Source organism: Phacochoerus africanus, chromosome 8 (genome assembly GCF_016906955.1).
Source record: "Phacochoerus africanus isolate WHEZ1 chromosome 8, ROS_Pafr_v1, whole genome shotgun sequence".
Classification (NCBI taxonomy): domain Eukaryota; kingdom Metazoa; phylum Chordata; class Mammalia; order Artiodactyla; family Suidae; genus Phacochoerus; species Phacochoerus africanus.
Window position 1 is genome coordinate 46,243,829 of NC_062551.1, and position 23,472 is coordinate 46,267,300.

Below are 23,472 nucleotides of genomic sequence, written 5' to 3' on the forward strand. Positions count from 1 at the left end.
TATTTAGAAAACCTAAATTGCCCCTCAGGATACAGCACTGTGTGGAGAGCAATTACCTGCTTGGAGAAACCACCAGAGAAGCGGGGAGTCAGGGAGGAAAAAAAAAAAAAAAATCGCCAAGCGAGGACAGATGTTTTCTCAGGTCCTGGGAGAAACCACTAGGGAAGAGGGGGAAATTCTGGATGGTACAGTGCACTTTTTGGAGAAACCGCTCAAGGAGTGAAGAGGTCAGAGTGGGAGTCCGCCACTGGATGAAACCACTGGGAAGATGGAAACAATGTCGGAATGAGCAAATCCGCTACAGAAATGATGGTACACCCTTTAGCGCGAGAAAGCACCGGGGAAAATAGGGTAGAAGTCAGAGTAGTCCTATCCTCTCCTGAAAGATAATACCATAAGAGGTTATCACCTTCTGAAGGGCCAGTGGGGAGTGGGGGGGATGGAGACTTAACTACCTCAAGTAAAACAGTAGTAGGTAGCAATAATAGTAAGTAGTAATAGTCTTTAGGATGGTCAATTGTAACTAAAAGCATTTAATGAAAACTATTTTTTTTTCGATAATCGTACTTTTAAAATTTTCTGACAATTGGGTATAAAAATGACATCATTACGGTTTTAATCTGTATTTTCCTTATTAAATAGTCAAATATATCTTTATATATATATAATGATTTTTTAAAATTAGAGCTGGTTTACAGTGTTCTGCCAATTTTCTACTCTACAGCATGGTGACCCAGTTACACATACACATATAGGTTCTTTTTTCTCACATTATCATGCTCCATCATAAGTGACTAGATACAGTTCCCAGTGCTACACAGCAGGATCTCATTGCTTATCCATTCCAAAGGCAATAGTTTGTATCAATTAACCCCAAGTTCCCAATCCATCCTACTCCTACCTTTTCCCCTTGGCAACCACAGTCTATTCTCCAAGTCCATGATTTCCTTTTCTGTGGAAAGGTTCATTTGTGCCATATATTAGATTCCAGATATAAGTGATATCATATGGTATTTGTCTTTCTCTTTCTGACTTACTTCACTCAGTATGAGAGTCCATCCATGTTACTGCAAATTATTTTGTTCTTTTTTTATGGCTGAGTAGTATTCCATTGTGTATATATATATCATCTCTTCCTTATCCAATCATCTGTCGATGGACATTTAGGTTGTTTCCATATCTTGGCTATTGTGAATAGTGCTGCAATGAACATGCAGAAGCATGTTTCTTTTTCAAGGAAAGTTTTTTGGGGATATATGCCCAAGTGTGGGATTGCTGGGTCATATGGTAGTTCTATGTATAGTTTTCTAAGGTACAACCATACTGTTTTTCATCGTGGTTGTATCAAACATCTTTTTATGTGTTTATTGGCCAAGTTTCTTCTCATAAAATCTCCATTTATACTTTTTGTCCTTTTTTTTTTTTTGGCCTCTCGGCGTAAGGAAGTTCCTGGGCCGGGATCAAAAATCCGAGCCACAGCTTTTCTGGATCTGTTGAGATGATCAGGTGGCTTTTGTTTTTATTCTGTTAATGTGAAGTGTTACTTTGGTTTTCATTGATTGGTTTTCATGTTTCATATATCTCGCATTCCTGTGATAAATCCTAATTGGGTGTTTATGTGCATTATTTCTTTTATATATTGCTGGATTCCATTTACTAGTAATTTTTGAGGATTTTTGTGTCTATCTTCATAAAGGATAGTTGCCTCTGGTTTTTGTTGTCTGATTTTGGCATCAGGGTAATATTGACCTCAAAGAATTAGTTGAGAGGAGTTCCTGCTGTGGTGCAGTGGGTTAAGAATCCAATTTTAGGAGTTCCCATCATGGCTCAGTGGTTAATGAATCTGACTGGGAACCATGAGGTTGCGGGGTTTGATCCCTGGCCTTCCTCAGTGGGTTAGGGATCTGGCGTTGCAGTGAGCTGTGGTGTAGTTTGCAGACGCAGCTCAGACCCCGAGTTGCTGTGGCTGTGGCATAGGCCGGTGGCTACAGCTCTGATTAGGCCCCTAGCCTGGGAACCTCCATATGCTGCGGGAGTGGCCTTAGAAAAGGCAAAAAGACAAAAAAAAAAAAAAAAGATTGTTGATGATACTGGGCACAGAGCACAAATTATTTGCTCAAGGTCACAAATAGTAATTTGCCTTTTTTTTTTTCTTTTTAGGGCCTTACCCATGGCATATGGAGATACCCAGGCTAAAGATCGAATTGGAGCTGCAGCCGCTGGGCCTATACCACAGCCATAGCAACAGCAACACAGGATCTGGGGCTTGTCTGCAACCTACATCGCAGCTCACAGCAACGCTGGATCATTAACCCACTGAATGAGGCCAGGGATTGAACCCACATCCTCATGGATACTAGTCAGGTTTGTTACTACTGAGCCACAACGGGAACTCCAAGAATAGTAATTTTCAGAAATGGAATTTGAATCTCAGGCCTGTCATAATCTGAAGTATTAACAAACCTAACAAACTATTTTATTTCACATTTTATGCTCTTCTCCATAATTATTTTCTTCCCTCATGCCTATCTTTTTTAAAAATTCCAGTAGTTTTATTTTATTGATTTTTTTTTTTTTTGGCCATACCCACAGCATGTGGAAGTGCCCCTGGCCAAAGACTGGATGCTCGCAACAGAACCACAGCAGTGACAACACCGGATCCTTCCACTGAGCCACAAGAAAAACCCCCCACATATCTGTCTCTCTCCCTCTCTCTCTCTCAACTGTCGGTCTAAACCACAGCCTGGGCAATGCCAGAACTGAGCAGCATCTATGACCTACACCACAGCTCGAGGCAGTGCCTGATCCTTAACCCACTGAGCAAGGCCAGGGATTGAACCTGTTTCCTCATGAATATTAGCCAAGTTTTTAACCAGCTGAGCCACAATGGGAACTCCCCCCTTCCATGTCTCTAATTGCTTGCATCCATGCCCTTTTTTCTTCTAAGGATTTCTCATGCCATCTGCTCCATCAATCCTACTCATTCTATTCTAATTCCTCCATCCTCTTTCACTCATGTCAGGATCAGTCAACACTTCGGTGTCTTTTTTTTCTTTTTTAGCTACTTTTTATATTTTAATCACCATCCTCCGTTTATTCTTATTAGCATGAACCAGTCTACTCTTTTTTTTTCCCCTTGGCCTCTCCTGCAGCGTGCATAAGTTCCAAGGCCAGGGTCAAACCTGTGCCACAGTAGGACCCAAGCAATGGCAGTGACAATGCTGGATTCTTAACCTGCTAAACCACCAGGTAACTGAGACATATTTTAGTTTTCGGGATCAATTTACCTTAAACGTGACTCCTGATCTTGGCACATGTGTTCTACCTGTTATTCTGCTTGACTCTATTCGCTTCACAGCAGTTCCCTCTCCAAAGTTTATTTTAGAATAAGGAACTACTCTTCCTGAAATGATTTTTCCCCCTATTTCTGGAGTCTTCTCTAATAGGATTTACTAGCTCCTAAGCATTACTTCTCACGTCTGCTTACCAGTCCTCATTCTCTGACATGCTTTTACCTAATTTCAACTCTATTGGGAAATGCTCGTGTGTCTTTTGGAGTTCATGGGCTTTTCCTTGTCTGAATGTCACAGAAACTGGAGTTTTCTGTTTTGTTTCCCATTTGTGACTTTTAATTATTTCCAAGAGGTGAAAAGGGTGTAATTTATATGTAAGCTGTTGCACTGACCATACTAATGAATTATTTCCCCCTAACTGGGAGAGTCAGAGATCAAAACCAAGACTGAGGAGAAATTGCTAAATGCTACAAAGAGACTAATTGGGAGAGTCAGAAGTCAAAACCAAGACTGAGGAGGAATTGCTAAATGCTACAAAGAGAGATGGAAATTTGTGAAACGAAACTAAAAATGGAGCCAGTATTGCTAACAGAGCTCTCTAAAACAGAGCTGGGTGGCCATGGAAAAAGTATGTCCTATGTATGCCTCAGCCCAGGTGTAATCCCAACTTCCAAAAACTCAAGATACTTATTAGAACCTTACCCTAAAATGACAGTGACAGGCTACCCTTACTGACAAATATTTCCTTTTCTACAGTTAGAGTCAATCACAATCCTTCTAGACAACTTTAGTAACTTTGTGGAGTTTGCCTTTATAAACCCCTCTTTCTCTTCTGAAACACTCTTTCGGTTTTACCCAAATCTGTTTCCGGAATTGCAACACCTAAGATCCTCAATTAAACTCTTATTTGTAGCCTTCTGCATTTTCTTGGAAGAAAGAAAACAAGATCCCTAAGGCATCAGCGGGTAGAGATCCACAGCCATACAAGAACAGAGATACGATTTTATAAAAAGACAAATCTGAAACTACGTGTCAGACCAATTGGTTTGCTTTTTGCTTCTTCAAAAGTCAAATAAAACTGACGGTAGCAGAACATACACCCTGCAGCATCACTGTTTTCCAGATGAAGAGAGTGGTAACTCATCCAATTTCATCTATGTCCTTACATACTGAGGCCATCACCAGAGTCAATACTGCTATCCCCAACAAACACACTGCTGGATGCTGCCATCCCCATCAGCCCCATTCCAGCCTAGCCACTCTCCTTCAGTTTCCCTGGTGCACGTCGGGTCTCAGACTCCCGGCTTTCGGCTCCCCAAACAGTACAGGTCCCACACCATGTTAATCCACACAGTAAGGCAAAAATGGCGATTCAGCCAGTCCGGAATATTTTCAGCGTGAGCTACAACTCCTAGAAGATCTTGGGTGCCATTCCTTCACTGTGGGGTAAGCTCTGCGCAAAAAGCCAAGGCAATATTCTTCTTGGACCGGGGCCTCACCCATTCTGACTCTAGCCTACATTTCCCAAAAGCTCTTGTGGCTCTAATCAACTTCCGGCGCGAATCCAGCGATCTTTTTCTGTTTCTCAGGGGACATATGTCTCCCCGGGATTGGCCAGGCCCTTGCAAGAAGCTTGTTCCAGGGTGTGGGCACTGTATCTCGATCTCAAGGCTCCAGGAAGCGATTCCGATAGGGGGAAAGGGGTGTGGCCTGGCCCGGGCTGTGCGATGGCGGATAATTTGAGGGCCGGGAGCCATCTTGTACGAGCGTATCTGTCCGGACTACATTTCCCAGAGGCCCCGAGGCGGCATAGGGCCGCCTCTTCACTCGCCTGCAGGACCCTCGGCCTCCGGGGAAGGGGAAGGGCAAGGTGAGCGGCCTAGGTCTTGGGGGCTGGACCAGGTTCCGGAGGTGCATCTCTTAGGGTCTGAAGAAACAGTCTAGGCGGGTCCGGAGTATCGGGCCTGTACGATTTGACTGGGCTGGGGGAGGGGGAAGTGTCGGATTCCATGTGTGCGATTGTGACTTTTTGTGACTGTGCGGCGCAGTATGAGAGTGTGATTGTACGTCCCTGTGGTGGGTGTGTCATTGTGACTGACCATGCGCGTTGAGCGCTGTGTGCAGGTGTAACTGAATATCCTCATTGTGGTGTGTAATTGTGACAGTGTTCGATTCTATGTGTAGGTGTGATCGTGTCCCCGTAGTGGGACTGTGGTTGTATGTATTCAGATAACTTTGTGTCATTGTGTGTGTTGGGGGGCGGAACTGTAGAGAATCTGTGATTATGCTGCTATGACTGTGTTATCTGAGGGCAGTATGTGATTGTGGTTTTATGGATGTTAGCAGTACTAAGTAAGTGTGCTGGCTGGCTGTGCCTGTGAGGATGTGTGAGTGTGATCATGTAGCACTCTACATGGCACTGTGTGTGGGGTCGGACGGTGCTTGTAATTGTGTCAGGCTGACAGTGTATGTGTGTTCCTGTGGTTGGTGTGTGAGGTCAGGACTGATTTTGGTCTCAGGCAGCAGACTTTTCCCTTTCTCAAACTAGGAATGCTCAGGGCAGCCTAGATTCCTCTGACTTCTTTACATACCTCCTCTCCTTGAGTGATAGGTGTAAGTCCAGGGTAACCTCTGATCTGATCAGTCTGAGCCACAAGAAGGACCTGGCATTTCACGGTTCCTTTCTCCTTCCTCAGCTCTGCTTTTCTCAGAGAGGTCCCCAGAGGAAGAAGGAGGAATGGCTGTAGACCAAGCCAAATACAAGGTGCGCTGGGATTTGGTTTTCGGTTTATAAGTAACCTGGAGCACATATGCATGCTTTCCTAGGGTATAAACATACTAGTGGAATTGCTGGACCATAGGATATGTGTATTGTGGTGGTATACTAAAAAACATTGAATTGTATGCTTTAAATGATTAACTTATGTGGTGTGAAGTGTATCTCAATAAAGCTATTAAAAAATAAAGCTAACCTAAAATGAGTGGATTAGAATCTAGATAAAACAATTTGACGGTGACTTGATAATTGTTGCAACCTGTTAATGGGTACATGGAAGTTTTTTATACTATTTAAATTCTGCTTTTGTGTATGTTTGGAAATTTCTATATTTAAAAGTTAAAACAAAAAACTAATGTCTAAGAGTGAAATACTGGAAGCCTTCATAGTAAAATCAGGGAGAAGGCACTATGGAAAGTATTATTTAACTTTTTTTCTCTAAATCTATTAGAAAAACAATACTCCATAGGAAACAACTACAAAACAACTGCCTTATTCTTTCCCATAACTTCTGCTATCAGACTTTTCAATAGGCCAGTTGATTTCCTGCCCATAGATAAGTTTTTAGTCAGTGTTGGATAATAAACAGTGTCCATTTCACTGAACTAATCAGTACCATAAATTTTTTTTTTAAGTTTAACCTCCTGGTTCCTTTAGGTAGGAGTTTGCAGTGAGTGAGATAGGTTTTTGTTTTGTTTTGTTTTTTGTTTTTTGGCTATAACCATGGCATGTGGAAGGTTCTAGGCCAGGGATTGAACCTAGCCACAGCAGTGACCTGAGCCACTGCAGTGACAGCACCATATCCTTAACCCGCTGTGTCACAAGGGAACTCCTGCAGCGAGATAGTCTGATAGCTTCTCTTTCCTTTACCTGAACTTCTCCACCATCGAACTAGATATTCTCAACTACCTGAGGTTGGGAGCAGGGAAGGGAAGAGTGAGTAAGGGACAAGAAAGGTATTAATTATATTGACACTGGTCCTCTCTTGCCTTAGGATATGTTCACATACTTTTTTGTTATTCTTGTTGGCCACGCCTGCTGCATGCAGAAGTTCTAGGGCCAGGAATCGAACCCATGCCACAGCTGTAACCAAAGCCTCAGCAGTGACAATGTGAGATCCTTAACCCTCTGAGCCATGAGGGAACTCCCTCACATCTGACTTTCATGAGGAGAAGGCAATGGCTCTGTAGGTCCTACATTCAACCCTTGGGCATTAGTCCTTCATGGAGCCCTTCTCTAGAGGGCAAGTTCCCCTACTGGAAATCCTCTTGGTAGGCTTGGAATAAACCTAAACCCTGTCCAGATCCTATTGTTGTGTCCATGTCTAGTCCCAGGGGAAACAGTCCCCATTCTTTGTGCCTTCTAAACTCTGGAGACACAAGGAAAGTTCTCCTAAGAACTCTCATTCCATTCCACTTGAAATCCTGGTGGCACTGGGGTCCCCTCTTTTTCCTTATGAGATAGCATACCATTGCTTTCCAAAAATATACCTATCTCATACACTCTTCAATCTCTGAAATATCTTTGGAATAGCAATTGAAATGAACCGAGGACACAAAATCAGTTTCCAGCCAGCTCTTATGCATCATAACACAGCCAAGGTTTTCACTGTGGAATCAAAGTTTTGTGGCCCATGTTATCTGGCTCTCCTCCAGGGTTTCTCTTAAACTGAGGATGAGAGAGGCACATTTTAACATCTCGTTACACACTGAAAACTAGTGCAAATAATAAAATTCAAATAGGTACTAAGTCAGCCTCCTTAAATCAATAGACTTTGTCTATTAAAAAAAAATAGGTGGAAGATATGTTGGGAAAAGACACCATTTAAACAACCATAGGAGGATAGTGTAACAGAGCTCCCACCACGGTGCAGCAGGATCACTGGCATCTTGTGAGCACTGAGACCCAGGTTCAGTCTTCAGCCCAGCACAGTGGGTTGAGGATCTGGCGTTGCAGAAGCTGTGGCTTAGGTTGCACCTGCGGCTCAGATCTGATCCCTGGCCCAGGAACACCATATGAGGCCAAAAAAAAAAAAAAGTGTAGCAGATTTCTTATTGTGGCTCAGCAAGTTAAGAACTTGACATAGTGTCTGTGAGGACAAGTTTTGATACCTGGTCTCGCTCAGTGGGTTATGGATCTGGTGTTGCCACAAGCTGTGGTGTAGGTCACAGATGGGGCTCCAATCTGGTGTTACCATGGCTTCGGCATAGGCCTGCAGCTGCAGCTCCATTTTGACCCCTGACTTGGGAACTTCCACATGCTACAGGTGTGGCCATTAAAAAAAAAAAAAAAAAAAAAAAAAAAAAACAAATCCGACTGGGAACCATGAGGTTGCGGGTTCAATCCCTGGCCTTGTTCAGTGGGTTATCGATCTGGTGTTGCCATGAGCTGTGGTGTAGGTCGCAGATGCGGCTCAGATCCTGCGTTGCTGTGGCTCTGGCGTAGGCCAGTGTCTACAGCTCTGATTAGACCCCTAGCCTGGGAACCTCTATATGCCGCAGGAAGCGGCCCAAGAAAAGACAAAAAGACAGAGAAAGAAAGAAAGAAAAGAATCAGTGTAAGACACCTAGGAATAATCTGAATAAAAATGTGCATGATAGATATGAAGAAAACTTTTAAATGTTCCTGAAGGTCACAAACATTAACTTGAATAAATTAAAAGTTATTCCGTGTTCAAGGGAAGCAAGGCCCAACATAATCACAGAATTCCTTCAAGTAATCTATTCATTTTATGCAGTCTCAGAGGAAAAAAATGCCAGTACAGTTTTTTTTTTTTTAACTTATCTGTGTTCACATGGAAACTTTTGAAAAAGATGAGTAATGAGAAATTATTATTATTATTATTATTATTGTCTTTTGTCTTTTTTTGTTGTTGTTGTTGTTGTTGCTATTTCTTGGGCCGCTCCCGCGGCATATGGAGGTTCCCAGGCTAGGGGTTGAATCGGAGCTGTAGCCACTGGCCTACGCCAGAGCCACAGCAATGCGGGATCCGAGCCGCGTCTGCAACCTACACCACAGCTCATGGCAATGCCGGATCGTTAACCCACTGAGCAAGGGCAGGGACCGAACCCGCAACCTCATGGTTCCTAGTTGGATTCGTTAACCAATGCACCACGACGGGAACTCCTATTATTATTTTAAAAAATCTAGATAGTCGGGCTTCGGAGTCAGAATCTCTTTTTCTTTTGCTCATTCATTAGGGCAGTTTTAGATTTACTGCAAATTTCAGAGGAAGGTATGGTGATTTCTCATATACACCCTCCCTCCACCTGTGCTTAGCCCTTTTTTGTTGTTTCTTTTTTTTGTCTTTTGAGGGCTGCACCCACGGCAAATGGAGTTTCCCAGGCTAGGGGTCCAATCAGAGCTGTAGCCAACTGTCTATACCACAGTCACAGCAACATGGGATCCGAGCCACGTCTGCAGTCTACACCACAGCTCACAGCAATGCCTGATCCTTAACCCACTGAGTGATGCCAGAGATCAAACCCACAACCTCGTGGTTCCTAGTCGGGTTTGTTAACCACTGAGCCGTGATGGTCCACTTAGCCCATTTTGACATCCCCCACAATAGTGGTACATTTGGTACCATTGATGAACCTACATTAACATATCATCACCCAAATTCCATAGTTTACAATAGGGTTCAATCTTGGTTTTGTATAGTCCGTGGGTTTGGACAAATGTGTAATGGTCTATATCTGCCATTGTGATATTGTACAGAGTTGTTTTTGTTTGTTTGTTTATTTTTGTTTTTGTCTTTTTGCCGTTTCTTAGGCCACTCCTGCAGCATATGGAGGTTCCCAGGCTAGGGGTCGAATCGGAGCTGTGGGCACTGGCCTATGCCAGAGCCACAGCAACTCGGGATCCGAGCCACGTCTGCAGCCTACACCACAGCTCACGGCAATGCCGGATCCTTAACCCACTGAACAAGGTCAGGGATCGAACCCGAAACCTCATGGTTCCTAGTCGGATTCATTAACCACTGAGCCATGATGGGAACTCCTGTTCAGAGTATTTTAACTGCCCTAAAAATCCTCTGTGCTTCACCTATTCATTCTTCTGCTCCTCTCTTCCATCCTAACAACACATCTTTTTAATGTCTCCGTAGTTTTACCTTTTCCAGAATGTCATATCGTGGGCAGATACAGCTTTTCGTATTGACTTCGTTCACTTAGTAATATGTCTTTCCATCACTCCATAACTCATTTCTTTTTAATTGCTGAATAAAAAACTCCATTATTTAGAAGTCCCCAGTTTATTTAAGCATTCATCTACGAAAGGACATCTTGTTTTTTTTCTAATTATAACTGAATTTTTTTTTAAACGAATGTTTTTATAATTATGACTAAAGCTGCTATAAACATCTGTGCACAAGTTTTTGTGTGGCCTCATTTTTCAACTCCTTTGGGTAAATACCAAGGAGTGCTGTTGTCAGATCATATGGTAAGAGTGTGTTTACTTGTGTAAGAAGCTGCCAAACTGTCTTCCGAAGTGGCTGTACTGTTTGACATTCCCACCAGCAATGAATGAGAGTTCCTGTTGCTCCACATCCTCACCACCATTTGGTGTTAATCAGTGTTCTGGATTTTGGCCATTCTGATAGGTATGGAGCAGAGGGGTCTTAATATATCAAGATGTTAAAACTTTTTTTTATTTTTTCATGTTTGGCCACCCCACAGCACATGGAATTCCCAGGCCAGGGATCAGATCTGAGCCGCAGTCACAACCTAAACCGTAGCAATGCGGGATCCTTAACCCATTGTGCTGGGCTGGGGATTGAACCAGTGTCCCAGCTCTCCTGAGACACTGCTGATCCTGTTGTGCCACAGCAGGAGCTCCTAAAACATATTTTTAAATTATAATAAATAGAGAATGAAACGAATCACTGAATCACAAATACAGAATCACACATACATCCAAACATGTATCATCTATAATGGTGGCATTTATTTATTTATGTATTTATTTGCTTTTTAGGACTGCACTTGCGGCATATGGAGATTCCCAGGCTAGGGGTCGAATCAGAGCTACAGCTGCCAGCCTACACCACAGCCACAGCAACACAGGATCCAAGCCGCGTCTGTGACCTACACCACAGTTCACAGCAATGCCAGATCCTTAACCCACTGAGCAAGGCCAGGTATTGAGCCCACAACCTCATGGTTCCTAGTCAGGTTGTTAACCACTGCGCCACGATAGGAACTCCGATGGTAGCATTTAAATCAGTAGGGAAAATATATTCCATAGTCATCTGTTCTGAGGCTCATCTTTTTTCCCCTCATTTCAGCATACCCAAAGTCAGGTTATATCTTAACTAGTTTCTTTCTTTCTTAGTGGCATATAAGATAATGATTATTTTGAAATATTGTATTACTCATATGTGACTTGGCATACTTGGGTAGGCCCCTGTGGGGGAAGATGAAGTAGAATTCCTAATTCATATCTTATACTAAAATAAAATTATAATTCATATTCTTATTCTATTTTCCTTTACCAAATAGTTTATACCAAAATAAAATAGCAATTGATTAAAGACTTAAATGTAACAAATGAAAGCATTAAAGTTGTAGAAAAAAGAGAAATTTATATAAATATGTCTAGGTAGGGGAGCCCCATTGTGGCTCAGTGGTAATGAATCCCACTAGTATCCACGAGAATTTGGGTTCACTTCTGGGGCTTGTTCAGTGGCTGTGGTGTAGGTCACAGATGTGGCTTGAATCCTGCGTTGATGTGGCTGTGGCATAGGCTGGCAGCATTCCCATAGGCCTGGGAATGCTGTGGATGTGGCCCTAAAAAGCAAAAAATAAAAAAATAAAAATAAATAAAAACCAACCAAAGCCAGAGCATAAGGATGAGGAGTGCCCCAGTGTGAGTATGGGTGTGGGTATGTAGTGGGAGAAGTTGACTTTCTTAGCTTTGGGAAATGAGATTTGATTAGGGAAGCCTTTTTTTTTTTTTTGTCTTTTTGCCATTTCTTGGGCCGCTCCCACGGCATATGGAGGTTCCCAGGCTAGGGGTCGAATCGGAGCTGTAGCCGTTGGCCTACGCCACAGCCACAGCAACACCAGATCCTTAACCCACTGAGCAAGGCCAGGGATCGAACCTGCAACCTCATGGTTCCTAGTCGGATTTGCTAACCACTGAGCTACGACGGGAACTCCCTGATTAGGAAAGCCTTTTTAAAAAATTAATTTTATTTTTTATTACTTTAAAAAATTATAATTGATTCACAATGTTATGCCAATTTCTGCTGTGTGACAAAGTGACCCGATCATACACATATTTTATATTTTATATATATACATATCCCTTTCTTATATTATCTTCCATCATGGTTGATCTGATTAGGGAAGTCTTTAGTCCTTCTAATTAGCGTGAACTATGTTCCTGTCCAAAGGTACCATTTAGGTGAATGTAGCTTGGGGACCTGAGGGCTGCAGGGGAGGGATCTGCTCAGAGCAACAGCATCGCTGGGATGGGGCAAGGTCTTGCCTGAATCACTTGGCTGAGGCAGGAACCTGGGTTGCTCGGGTGGAGGAGAAGGAATCTGCTTCTGCATTCATTTGGATCACCTAGCCAGGGTCCATCTTGCTGTAGCTAAAGCGGGGGTTTCTGGGGTTGGAACAGAGGAGGATTTATTCCATACTCCCACTAACTGGAGTTAAATCCTGAGATCAAGGGAAGTGGAGGTAGTTTTGCCTGGACAGTCTGAGAACTGTAGGGTCAGTGTGATTTCTAGAGTATGTCTTTGCTCCCCCTGCCCTCTCAGAACACCTTCCTTTTCCAGGAGAACGGCCCCAAGGAGGATTGATTGTCTCCTCTAACACTGAAAGCCATGGCCCGGGTGAGTTAATTAATGGTTTTTTTTTTTCTTTCTTTCTTTCTTTTTTTTTTTTTTTTAACCTTTCTGACATCCAGGTTTTCTTAAGAAAAAAACCCTTCTTTTAAGGGCATGTGAAAGTTTGTTTTCCTTTTCCTGACCTTTCTGGCTGTTAGGGTCCTAGTCCCCCTTTCCTCTCATTCTAACCAAATAATCCTGTTCCTAAGCGCCCCTCTTCTTTTGACTCAGCATTAATATTTTCATTCAGTAAATAATTGAGCATCTCTTTTCTCAGCCCTCTCCCAGGGCCTGAGGACGAGGAAATGCTTTTTCTTAAAGGAAACAAGAGAAGATTTGTAGAATAAACTTGATCTGTCTGGGTGGTGATTTGATGAGGCAGAGGTTTGAGTTGCTTAGCTGGGAGATAAACATGGAAAAGATTATCTCTGCAGGGTAATTCTGTTGGGGCTCAGCGGTAATGAAACAGACTAGTATCCATGAGGACGTGGGTTCGATCCCCAGCCTTGCTCCATGGGTTAAGCATCCAGCAAAGCTGTGAGCTGTGGTGTAGGTTGCAGATGTGGCTCAAATCCCACATTGCTATGGCAGTGGTGAAGGCCAGCAGCTATAGCTCTGATTCATCCTCTAGCCTGGGACCTTCCATATGCTGAGGGTGTGTTCCTTAAAAAAAAAAAAAAAAAAAAAAAAAAAAAAAAAAAGCAAAAAAAAGATTATCTCTACAAATCAGTATTTTCTAGTAAAATAGTTCAGGTGTGGCCCTAAAAAGCAAAAACAAATAAAAAAAAAAGTGTTGCTCAAATTTCACATGTTAAAAATTCAATGATTGGAGTTCCTGTTGTGGCTCAGCAGGTTAGGAACCTGGCTGGCCAATATCCATGAGGATTTGGGTTCGATCCCCAGCCTCACTCAGTGGGTTCAGGATCTGGCGTTGCTACAAGCTATGACATGGGTCACAGATGGGGGTCAGATCTGGCATTGCTGTTTGGTGTAGGCTAGTAGCTGTGGCTCCAATTCAGCCCTAGCCTGGGAACTTCCATGTGCTGCAGGCGTGGCCTTAAAAACAAATAAAAAATTTTTTTTTTAATAAATCAAGGAGTATTAAGACCAGGCCCCTGACTTACCACTTCATCCTCTCCCTAAAGGCAAACATTCTCAACTCTTAGCTAAATCCAATAGAATTTAACTATATTTTTTTTATTTATTTATTTTTGTCTTTTGTCCTATTATATTTATAAATATAAATATAAATATAAAATGTATATATATATATATATATATATTTTGTCTTTTGTCCTTTTGCACCCTCCACATATGGAGGTTCCCAGGCTAGGGGTCCAATCGGAGCCAGTGATGCCTTTGCCACAGCCACAGCCACAGCAACACGAGATCCGAGCCACATCTGCGACCTACACCACAGCTCAGGACAACACCAGATCTTTTAATCCACTGAGCGAGGCCGGGGATCGAACTGGCAACCTCATGATTCCTAGTCAGATTCGTTAACCACTGCGCCACGCACAACAAGAACTCTGAATTTAACCATGTTTTAAATTAACATTCCTGTGTTGCTCTTTCTTGATTAATCCATTTTTAGACATTTTCTAGGTATTTATATGAAGGTATATGTGGATTTAGAATTGCTACCTCAGGAGTTCCCATCATGGCGCAGCAGAAACGAATCCGACTAGGAACCATGAGGTTGCGGGTTCGGTCCCTGGCTTCAATCAGTGGGTTAAGGATCCAGCGTTGCCATGAGCTGTGGTGTAGGTCGAAGATGTGGCTTGGATCTGGTGTTGCTGCGGCTGTGGCATAGGCCAGCAGCTACAACTCCAATTTGACCCCTAGCCTGGGAGCCTCCATATGCTGTGAGTGTGGCCCTAAAAAATAAAAAAAAGAAATTAAATAATATGAAGGAGTTCCATTGGGGCTCAGAGGGTTAAGGAAAAAAATTAAAAAACAAAAAACAAAAAAGACAAAATAGAATTGCCACCTCACATTCTCTACTTCCTTCCTCCACAACAGAGTTATATTACAATTATGCTTAAATTGATGCTATACACATGATTAGGACCTTGTAAATATTCTACTGTAACTATTCTCTACTACCTCACTTTAGAAAACCTTATAAATAATAACCTAATAAATTCCAGGCACAGAAAAGTAGTCTTCTGAAGTACCACATGGTCACCACTGAGTTTCTGTTATTATTAGCTCCAGTCAATCTTGTTTCACCTGTTATGCACCCATTTCTCCCATGCATACTCCCCTCCCCTCATTCCCGCACACAGGATTATTTTATTATTTTGAAGCAAATACAAATTAACATATATCGCTAAAATATAAATATTATTTATTTTTTGGCCATGCCTGTGGCATATGGAGGTTCCTGAGCCAGGGATCAAACCCATAGCAGCAATGCAAGCTGCTATAATGACAATGCTGGATCCTTAATTTCCTGTGCCAGAAGAAAACTCCAAGATAAAGACTATTTTAAAAAAACAATCAGTTTGCCATTATTGCATTGGAAAAGGTTGAAAATAATTTGTTAATATCATCATCTAGTCATTCTTCAACTTTTCCTAATTGTCTAATTTTTTAGTCATTTAGTTGAAATCGGTTCCAAGTCAGGACTGTGCCCTGCAATTGTTTGCTGTCTTTAGAGTCTCTTACTTTGTAGGTACCCCTTCCATCTCTTTTCTTTTTGTACAGTTTTTTAGGTTTTGCTGCTTGCTTCTCTGTGATATCATGTAAGTGTTTCCTAAAAATTGGTAGTTGGATCTAGGAGCTTGATCAGATTTAGTTGGGATTTTTTAGTCAAGAATATTTCATAGGTGGTGATGTGTGATTCCATTAGGAAGCACATTATTTCTGCTTCTCTTTCCTTTTACAGTGTTAGCCACTGGTGATGCTTATTGTCTAGATTCATTAGTTCATTAGAAGTCACAAAAGGAATTCCTTCTTCATGGATTGGGTAGAGTACTATCTGTACAGTAAAACATCTCATCAGTTGTTCTTTTACCCTAAAGGACAGCAGGACAGCTTGTATGGAAGAGAATCAAGCTTTTTTTTTTTTTTTTGCTCTTTTAGGGCTGTGCCCTTGGCATACAGAGGTTCCCAGGCTAGGGGTCTAGTCAGAGCTACAGCTGCTGGCCTACACCACAGCATAGCAACTCGGGATCCGAGCCATGTCTTCAACCTACACCACAGCTTGAGGTAATGCCAGATCCCTGACCCACTGAGCGAGGCCAGGGATGGAACCTGCATCCTCACGGATACTACTAGTCAGATTTGTTTCTGCTGTGCCACAATGGGAACTCCAAGAATCAAACATTCTTTATTTGTCATTTTTTTTTGTCTTTTTGTCTTTTGTGGGTCGCACCTGCGGCATATGGAGGTTCCCAGGCTAGGGGTTGAATCGGAGCTGTAGCTGCCGGCCTACGCCACAGCCACACCAGATTTGAGCTGTGTCTGCGACCTACAGCACAGCTCACGGCAACGCCAGATCCTTAACCCACTCAGTGAGGCTAGGGATCAAACCCAAAACCTCATGGTTCCTAATTGGATTCATTTCCACTGTGCCACGACGGGAACTCCTATTTGCCAATTTTTTAAATAATTAGTTGGTTTCTTAGAATCCTACAAAGATGACTGGTAATTTTTTATTCAATATTGTTATGAGCTATGGATTTAAACATTTTTGATCTGATCACACATTTGATCCTTGAATTATACCATCATTGACTAGTGGGAGGCTCTTCAGTTTGGCTCCTGTGTCCTTTTAACATGATTCTAATAGTTTTTTATTGCTCTCTTGTTTGCTGATATAGCAATGTTCAGACTCATCCAGTGCTTTCGGATTCAATCCTGAAATCATCTCTTTCTCCAAAGAATTTTGACTCTTTTCATTTGAATAGGGTCCTTAGAGACTATAATCTAGACAATAAGGATGCTTATTGCTGCTGGGTTAATTATTGTTTTTAGGTCTTCTCTATGGATTGAGTCAGGAATTTACATATATAAATTGTATATGAATTTGTAACAACTCTGGCACATTTTTCTAGGATTCAAATATGTATATAAAGGATATATATCACATATATCTTTTGTTGTTGTTGTTGTTGTTGCTATTTCTTGGGCCGCTCCCGCGGCATATGGAGGTTCCCAAGCTAGGGGTCGAATCAGAGCTGTAGCCACCGGCCTACGCCAGAGCCACAGCAACGCGGGATCCGAGCCGCATCTGCAACCTACACCACAGCTCAGGGCAACGCTGGATCGTTAACCCACTGAGCAAGGGCAGGGACCGAACCCGAAACCTCATGGTTCCTAGTCGGATTCGTTAACCACTGCGCCACGATGGGAACTCCATATATATCTTTTTATAAATTATATATCTTTTTCTAGGATCCAAACATTCTGGTTCTCAGTGACACCAATGAAATCGCTCAATTGCTTTGCCCCCAAATAGAAGCATAATGGTCTCTGAAATATTTCTTTTGTTACACAAGTCATATACGTGTTTATTGTTTCAGGGGTCAGTGATGTTCAGCGATGTGTCTGTAGACTTCTCTCAAGAGGAGTGGGAATTCCTGGACCCTGCCCAGAGGGACCTGTACAGGGACGTGATGTTGGAGAATTACAGCAATCTGGTGTCAATGGGTAAGGGCATCTATATCAGTAATTTTGAGTTCTCCTCTGGAATGTCAGTTTCTTCCACAGTGAATTTCTCAGCTGCTTTTCAAGTCCCCTGCTGGATTTCTGCTCCCTGTTCCCAAATAAGTGGTTTGAACTGAAATGAAGAGTGGGAAATAGGAAGCTCCAGCTGGCAATGGCTGAGCCTCATCTTCATCTTTCTTTGACTGTTCCTCTAGTGGCATCTCTTCCTTGATCATCAGGAGTCTGGGATCTTATTTCTGGACCTGATTTACCCACAGCATAACCATGTTCCACATCTTTTCTTGTGAGCAGGACTTTGCATGCCTAAGCCGCAAGTGATCTCCTTATTGGAACAAGGGAAAGAGCCCTGGATGGTTGGCAGAGAGCTGACAAGAGGCCTGTGTTCAGGTGAGTGAGAAATGATTGGTCAGCAGCAGGGCATTGCAGGTAATAACTGATCAGTGAAGAAACAGCATTTTTGAGATGTTCTCAAGCGCTCCCATCAAAACTGCAGGACTGTTGGAGCCTTGCAAGTGACTGCAGTCTCTGTCTATAGTCTTTTTAGCATGAGTTTACAAATGACCTGTTTCATTCCTTCTGTCACCTACTGCCCTTTCTACTCCTTTTCTCCAATACCCCTCTTAATTTCAAGTGGAAGGTGCCCTCACCTCCCCTGTAAAGAAAACTCTTTTAACCATGGTTTTTCGGGTTTTTTGTTTGTTTGTTTATTTTTTGTTTTCCCACCTTGCCCAGAGCATGTGGAAGTTTCTGGGCCAGGCACTGAACCTGAGCCACAGCAGCGACAACACTGACTCCTTCACTGATAGGCTGCCAGGGAACACCTACCCATATTTTATGGGTTCCTTCCTTGCCAGCTTTTCTTCCTTTTGGACTCATCTAAATAATTTGTATCCACACTCCCAAAATATAGGTGTGTATGCATGTATCTGCACTTCCACTCCCCTCCAAGTACTGGTCTTCATTATAACTGCTTGCCAGTGACTGACTTTTTTCAGTTTGTTGTCCGTTTTCCTTTATTCAATATTTTTGATTTCCTAATTTGTTCAAAGTAGTCTGCTTTAGGCTGCAGTTTGCTGATTGTGTCACTTCTTAAGAACTCAGAGTCTAAGGGAGTGGATGGGATGGACTGGGAGTTTGAGGTTAGTAGATACAAACCATTATATTTATTTTATTTTATTTTTGCTTTTGAGGGCTGCACCCACGGCATATGGAGGTTCCCAGGCTAGGGGTCTAATCGGAGCTACAGCTGCAGGCCTACACCACAGCCACAGAAACAGCAGATCCAAGCTACGTCTTCGACCTGCACCACAGCTCATGGCAACGCCAGATCTTTAACCCACTGAGCAAGACCAGGGATCGAACTCGCAACTTCATGACTCCTAGTCAGATTTGTTTCCGCTGAGCCACGACTGGAACTCCCAAACCATTACATTTAGAATGGATTTATGGAAAGGTCCCACTGTGTAGCACAGGGTACTATATCCAATCTCCTGGGATAGACCATGATGGAAAATATTATTAAAAAAAGAATGTAGGAGTTCAGCAGGTTAAGGATCCAGCATTGCTGCAGCTGTGGCATAGGTCCCAGCTATGGCTTGGACTCGTTCCCTGGCATGACTGAGTCACTTTGCTGTTACAGCAGCTGTTGGCACAACATTGTAAATCAACTATACTTTAATAAAAATTAATTAATTAATAAAAGAACTTGGAGTCAAAAAGTAACGTATATTCATAAATAACTTTCACAAAATAGAGTCTAGTAAAAGACTCACTTGATTTTACCCAAAGGCAGAGAAGTGATTAGTAAAAGAATCAGACAGGGAGATTAGCAGAAACTCAGAGGCTAAATATACAGAAGTGGAATGAATTCATACTGACCCAGCAGTTGGAGCCTTACAAATGATTGCAGTCACTATTTATAGAGACAGTGTTGGGAAAACAAAAAGGTCTTTGCTTAAATTGGGACGGAAGAGGTAGCTGAGAAGAACAGATTTGGAAAAAAAAAAAGGAAGAGATTTGGTATAAAGGAGGAAAACCAGAAGAGTGCTTATGGAAGACTCTATATGCTAAGCATTGGTCTAGATGCTGCAATTATAGTATTGAACCAAACATTTAAATCTCTGCTATCCTAAAGCCTATATTCTAGAGAATATGAGAGAGAAATTATATTTATGTATATATGATATCAGATTATGATAAGTGTTAAGAAGGGAGGTAGAGAAGGCCTTTCTTTCTTTTTTTTTTTTCATTTTAGGGCTGCACCCACAGCATATGGAGGTTCCCAATCTAGGGGTCGAATTGGAGCTACACCTGCTGACCTACACCACAGCCTCAGCAATGCGGGATCCGAGCCGCATCTTCGACCTACACCACAGCAATGCTGGATCCTTAACCCACTGAGCAAGGCCAGGGATCGAATCTGCAACCTCATGGTTCCTAGTCAGATTCATTTCCGCTGTGCCAGGATGGGAACTCATTTCTGATGAGATGGTATTTTAAGATCTGAAGGACGTAAGGGAACAAATAATGTAAATATAAATTAAGGATTATCTCCCTTTTACAGATGAAGAACTGGGGACTAGAAAGGTTAAATAAGTGGCTAGGAATGTATAGTGAGGAGCTATCAGTGTTGAGACTCAGCTCTCATTAGTCTGCTTCTGGCTCCTGTTATCTTTCTATGACAGTGTCTTACACTATGTCTTTTTTTTTTTTTTTTGTCTTTTAGGGCTGCACGCACAGCATATGGAGGTTCCCAGGCTAGGGGTTGAATTGGAGCTGTAGCTGCTAGCCTACACCTCAACCACAGCAACGCAGGATCTGAGCTGTGTCTGTGACCTACACCACAGCTCACAGCAACGCCAGATCCTAACCCACCGAGCAAGGCCAGGTGTCCAACCCATGTCCTCATGGATGTTAGTTGGGTTCATTAACCACTGAGCCACGATGGGAACTCCTCCTCTTTCATTTTGTAAAACAATCCTTGTATGAAACTCCTGAGAATTATTTTTCCCTTTAATCATGTTTTTTTAAAACTGAAGTATAGTTGATAGACAATGTTATGTTAGTTTCTGGTGTACAGCAAAGTGATTCAGTTATATGTGTGTGTGTATATATTTATGTGCATGTATATATGTGTATATATATTTATAAATACACATATACTCTTTTTCAGACTCTTTTCCATTATAGTTTATTTCTAGATACTGAATATAGTTCCCTGTGCTATACAGTAGGACCTTGTTGTTTATCTATTTTATATATAGTAGTTTGTATCTGCTGATCCCAAACTCCTAATTTATCCCTATCCCCACCCTTCCCCTTTGGTAACCATAAGTCTGTTTTCCATGTCTGTGAGTCTTTTTGTTTCATAAATAAATTCATTTGCATCTTTGTTTTTTAGATTCCACATGTTAAGTGATGTCATATGATGTTTGACTTTCTCTGACTTACTTCACTTAGAGATGATAATCTCTTTGTCCATCCATGTTGCTGCAAATGGCATCATTTCATTCTTTTTCATGGCTGAATAGTACTCCACTGTTTATATGTACTATATCTTCTTTATTCATTCATCTGTCAATGGACATTTAAGTTGCTTCCGTGTCTTGGCTGTTGTAAGTAGTGCTGATATGAACATTGGTATGCATATATCTTTTCAAATTATAGTTTTCTTGGAATATATACCCTGGAGCAGGATTGCTGGATCATATGGTAACTCTATTTTTAGTTTTTAAAGGCATTTACTGTTCTCTGTAGTGGCTACACCAATTTACGTTCCCAACAACAGTGTAGGAGGGTTCCCTTTCTCCACACCCTGTCTAGCATTTACTGTAGACTTTTTTTTTTGTCTTTTTGTCTTTTCTAGGGCGGCTTCCCGCGGCATATGGAGGTTCCCAGGCTAGGTGTCTAACCGAGCTGTCGCCACCGGCCTACACCAGAGCCACAGCAACGCGGGATCCAAGCCACGTCTGCAACCTACAGACAGCTCACAGCAACACCGGATCCTCAACCCACTGAGCAAGGCCAGGGCTCGAACCCGCAACCTCATGGTTCCTAGTCAGATTTTTTAACCACTGAGCCACGACGGGAACTCCCTGACCATTTTTTTAATCTTATTTTTTTTTTTAATATTGAGCTGTATGAGCTATTTGTATATTTTGGAAATTAAGCCCTTGTCAGTTGCATCATTCGCAAATATCTTCTCCCATTCCGTAGGTTGTCATTTTGTTTTCTTTATTGTTTCCTTTGTTGTTGCACTGTGTCTTTTTTTCTTTCTGTCTGCCTTAAATCTCAGTGGCCTCCCCATCAATCACTTCTGTGGTACATGAGCAAGTCTCTCTCTTGAGATCAGCATCATAAAATTCCAAGGCAAACAGTATTTTCACTGAGTTCTCAGCCCATAGCATGTTCTGAGCCTTCCCTGTCTGCCACTCACATCGAATTAGTTCACTACCTTAGACTTAGGCTGTTTCTTCATGTGGTTAACCTCTGTAACCGCTTTCAAACTGCATTCAATATGTGCTTTATAAGGGCTCTATTCTGTTTTATACCCAACTGGATGTGCTGAAGTTTAATTCTGACATTAACTACCCAGAGTTAGCATAGACCCCACAGGTTAACAGCCAGTCAGTCCTACATAAGACTCCCCTGGGAGTTCCCGTTGTGGCTCAGTGGTTAAGGAATCTGACTAGGAACCATGAGGTTGCAGGTTCAATCCCTGGCCTTGCTCATGGGTTAAGGATCCGGCATTGCCGTGAGCTGTGGTGTAGGTCGCAGACGTGGCTTGGATCCGGAGTTGCTGAGGCTCTGGCGTAGGCCGGAGGCTACAGCTCTGATTAGATCCCTAGCCTGGGAACCTCCATAGGCCGCGGGAGCGGCCCAAGAAAAGGCAAAAAGACAAAAAAAAAAAAGACTGCCCTTACTTCCAACGCTAACTTCAAGTCTCAGGGGATCCTCAGACCACCCACACTTCTAATTAAGTGGCTATAAATTTGGGAATTTCTGTCACCCTTGCATGCTCAATAATTTGCTAGAATCACTCACAGAATCAGGAAAGTGCTATACTTAGAACTGCGGTTTTACTCTAAAGGATACATATTAGGTGAGTTCGAGTAGGCTTCCAGATGTAGAGTTTCCAACCTCCCAGCACCTCAGTGTGTTCACCAACCAGAAAGCTCCACTGAACTTTGGTGTCCAGAGTTTTTTATTGGGGCTTAATTGCATTGGCATGATTAAGTAAGTTAATGGCCATTCAATCTCTGGCCTCTCTCTGCTTCCTTGGAAGTCAAGTAGCTGAAAGTTCCAACCCTCTAATCATATTCCGGGTGTTTCTCGTGACCAGTCACCACCCTAAAACTATCTGGGGACACACTGTGAGTTACCTCATTAGCATAATGAGAACACTCCTGTCCCTCAGAAAATGCCAAAGGTTTTTGAAGCTCTGTGTTCGCTACTGGAGACAGAGACCAAATATATACTTTATTATACTTCAGAGTCCAAGACTCTTCCTTTATATGTATTCCTCTCAGGAGACTTTTCCTGGAGATAAAAATTTATCCACTTTTTGTAATACGTACAGTATAATAATACACTCTCTCTTACATACACATACATACAAGCTGATGTAGATATGTCTATAGCTAGTCATCTTTCCATATGCCCAAGCTTTGTATATTTATCAGCCTTTCCAGATAATGCCAATCTACATCAATATGCAAGAATCATAGTGGTTTCCTATTTCTGTAGTCTTCTCCCTCCACTTCCTGCATTATACCTCATTAATTTTTGTGCATTTCTTGTCCATATTTCAATTTAAATAGATATACATGAGACCTCTATGTCGTTTACTACCAGATATTATTTTCACTTTTAATTTTTCCATTTCTATT

At 42.2% G+C, this 23,472-nt stretch overlaps 1 protein-coding gene across 5 annotated transcripts in view; it reads left to right on the forward strand.

Moving 5' to 3' along the window:
• Positions 1 to 4,894: 4,894 nt before the first annotated feature.
• The window catches only part of LOC125134212 (zinc finger protein 383), a 43,069-nt gene continuing 24,491 nt past the window's right edge, over positions 4,895 to 23,472 (forward strand). Inside the window, exons 1-5 of one of the 5 annotated variants that reach the window (XM_047793224.1) lie at positions 4,909 to 5,163; positions 5,990 to 6,057; positions 12,857 to 12,913; positions 17,440 to 17,566; positions 17,876 to 17,971. In XM_047793224.1, coding sequence (XP_047649180.1) covers positions 12,905 to 12,913; positions 17,440 to 17,566; positions 17,876 to 17,971 — 232 coding nt within the window. In that variant the 5' untranslated portion in view covers positions 4,909 to 5,163; positions 5,990 to 6,057; positions 12,857 to 12,904. The other 4 variants (XM_047793227.1, XM_047793225.1, XM_047793223.1 and 1 more) reach the window with 4 other exon arrangements.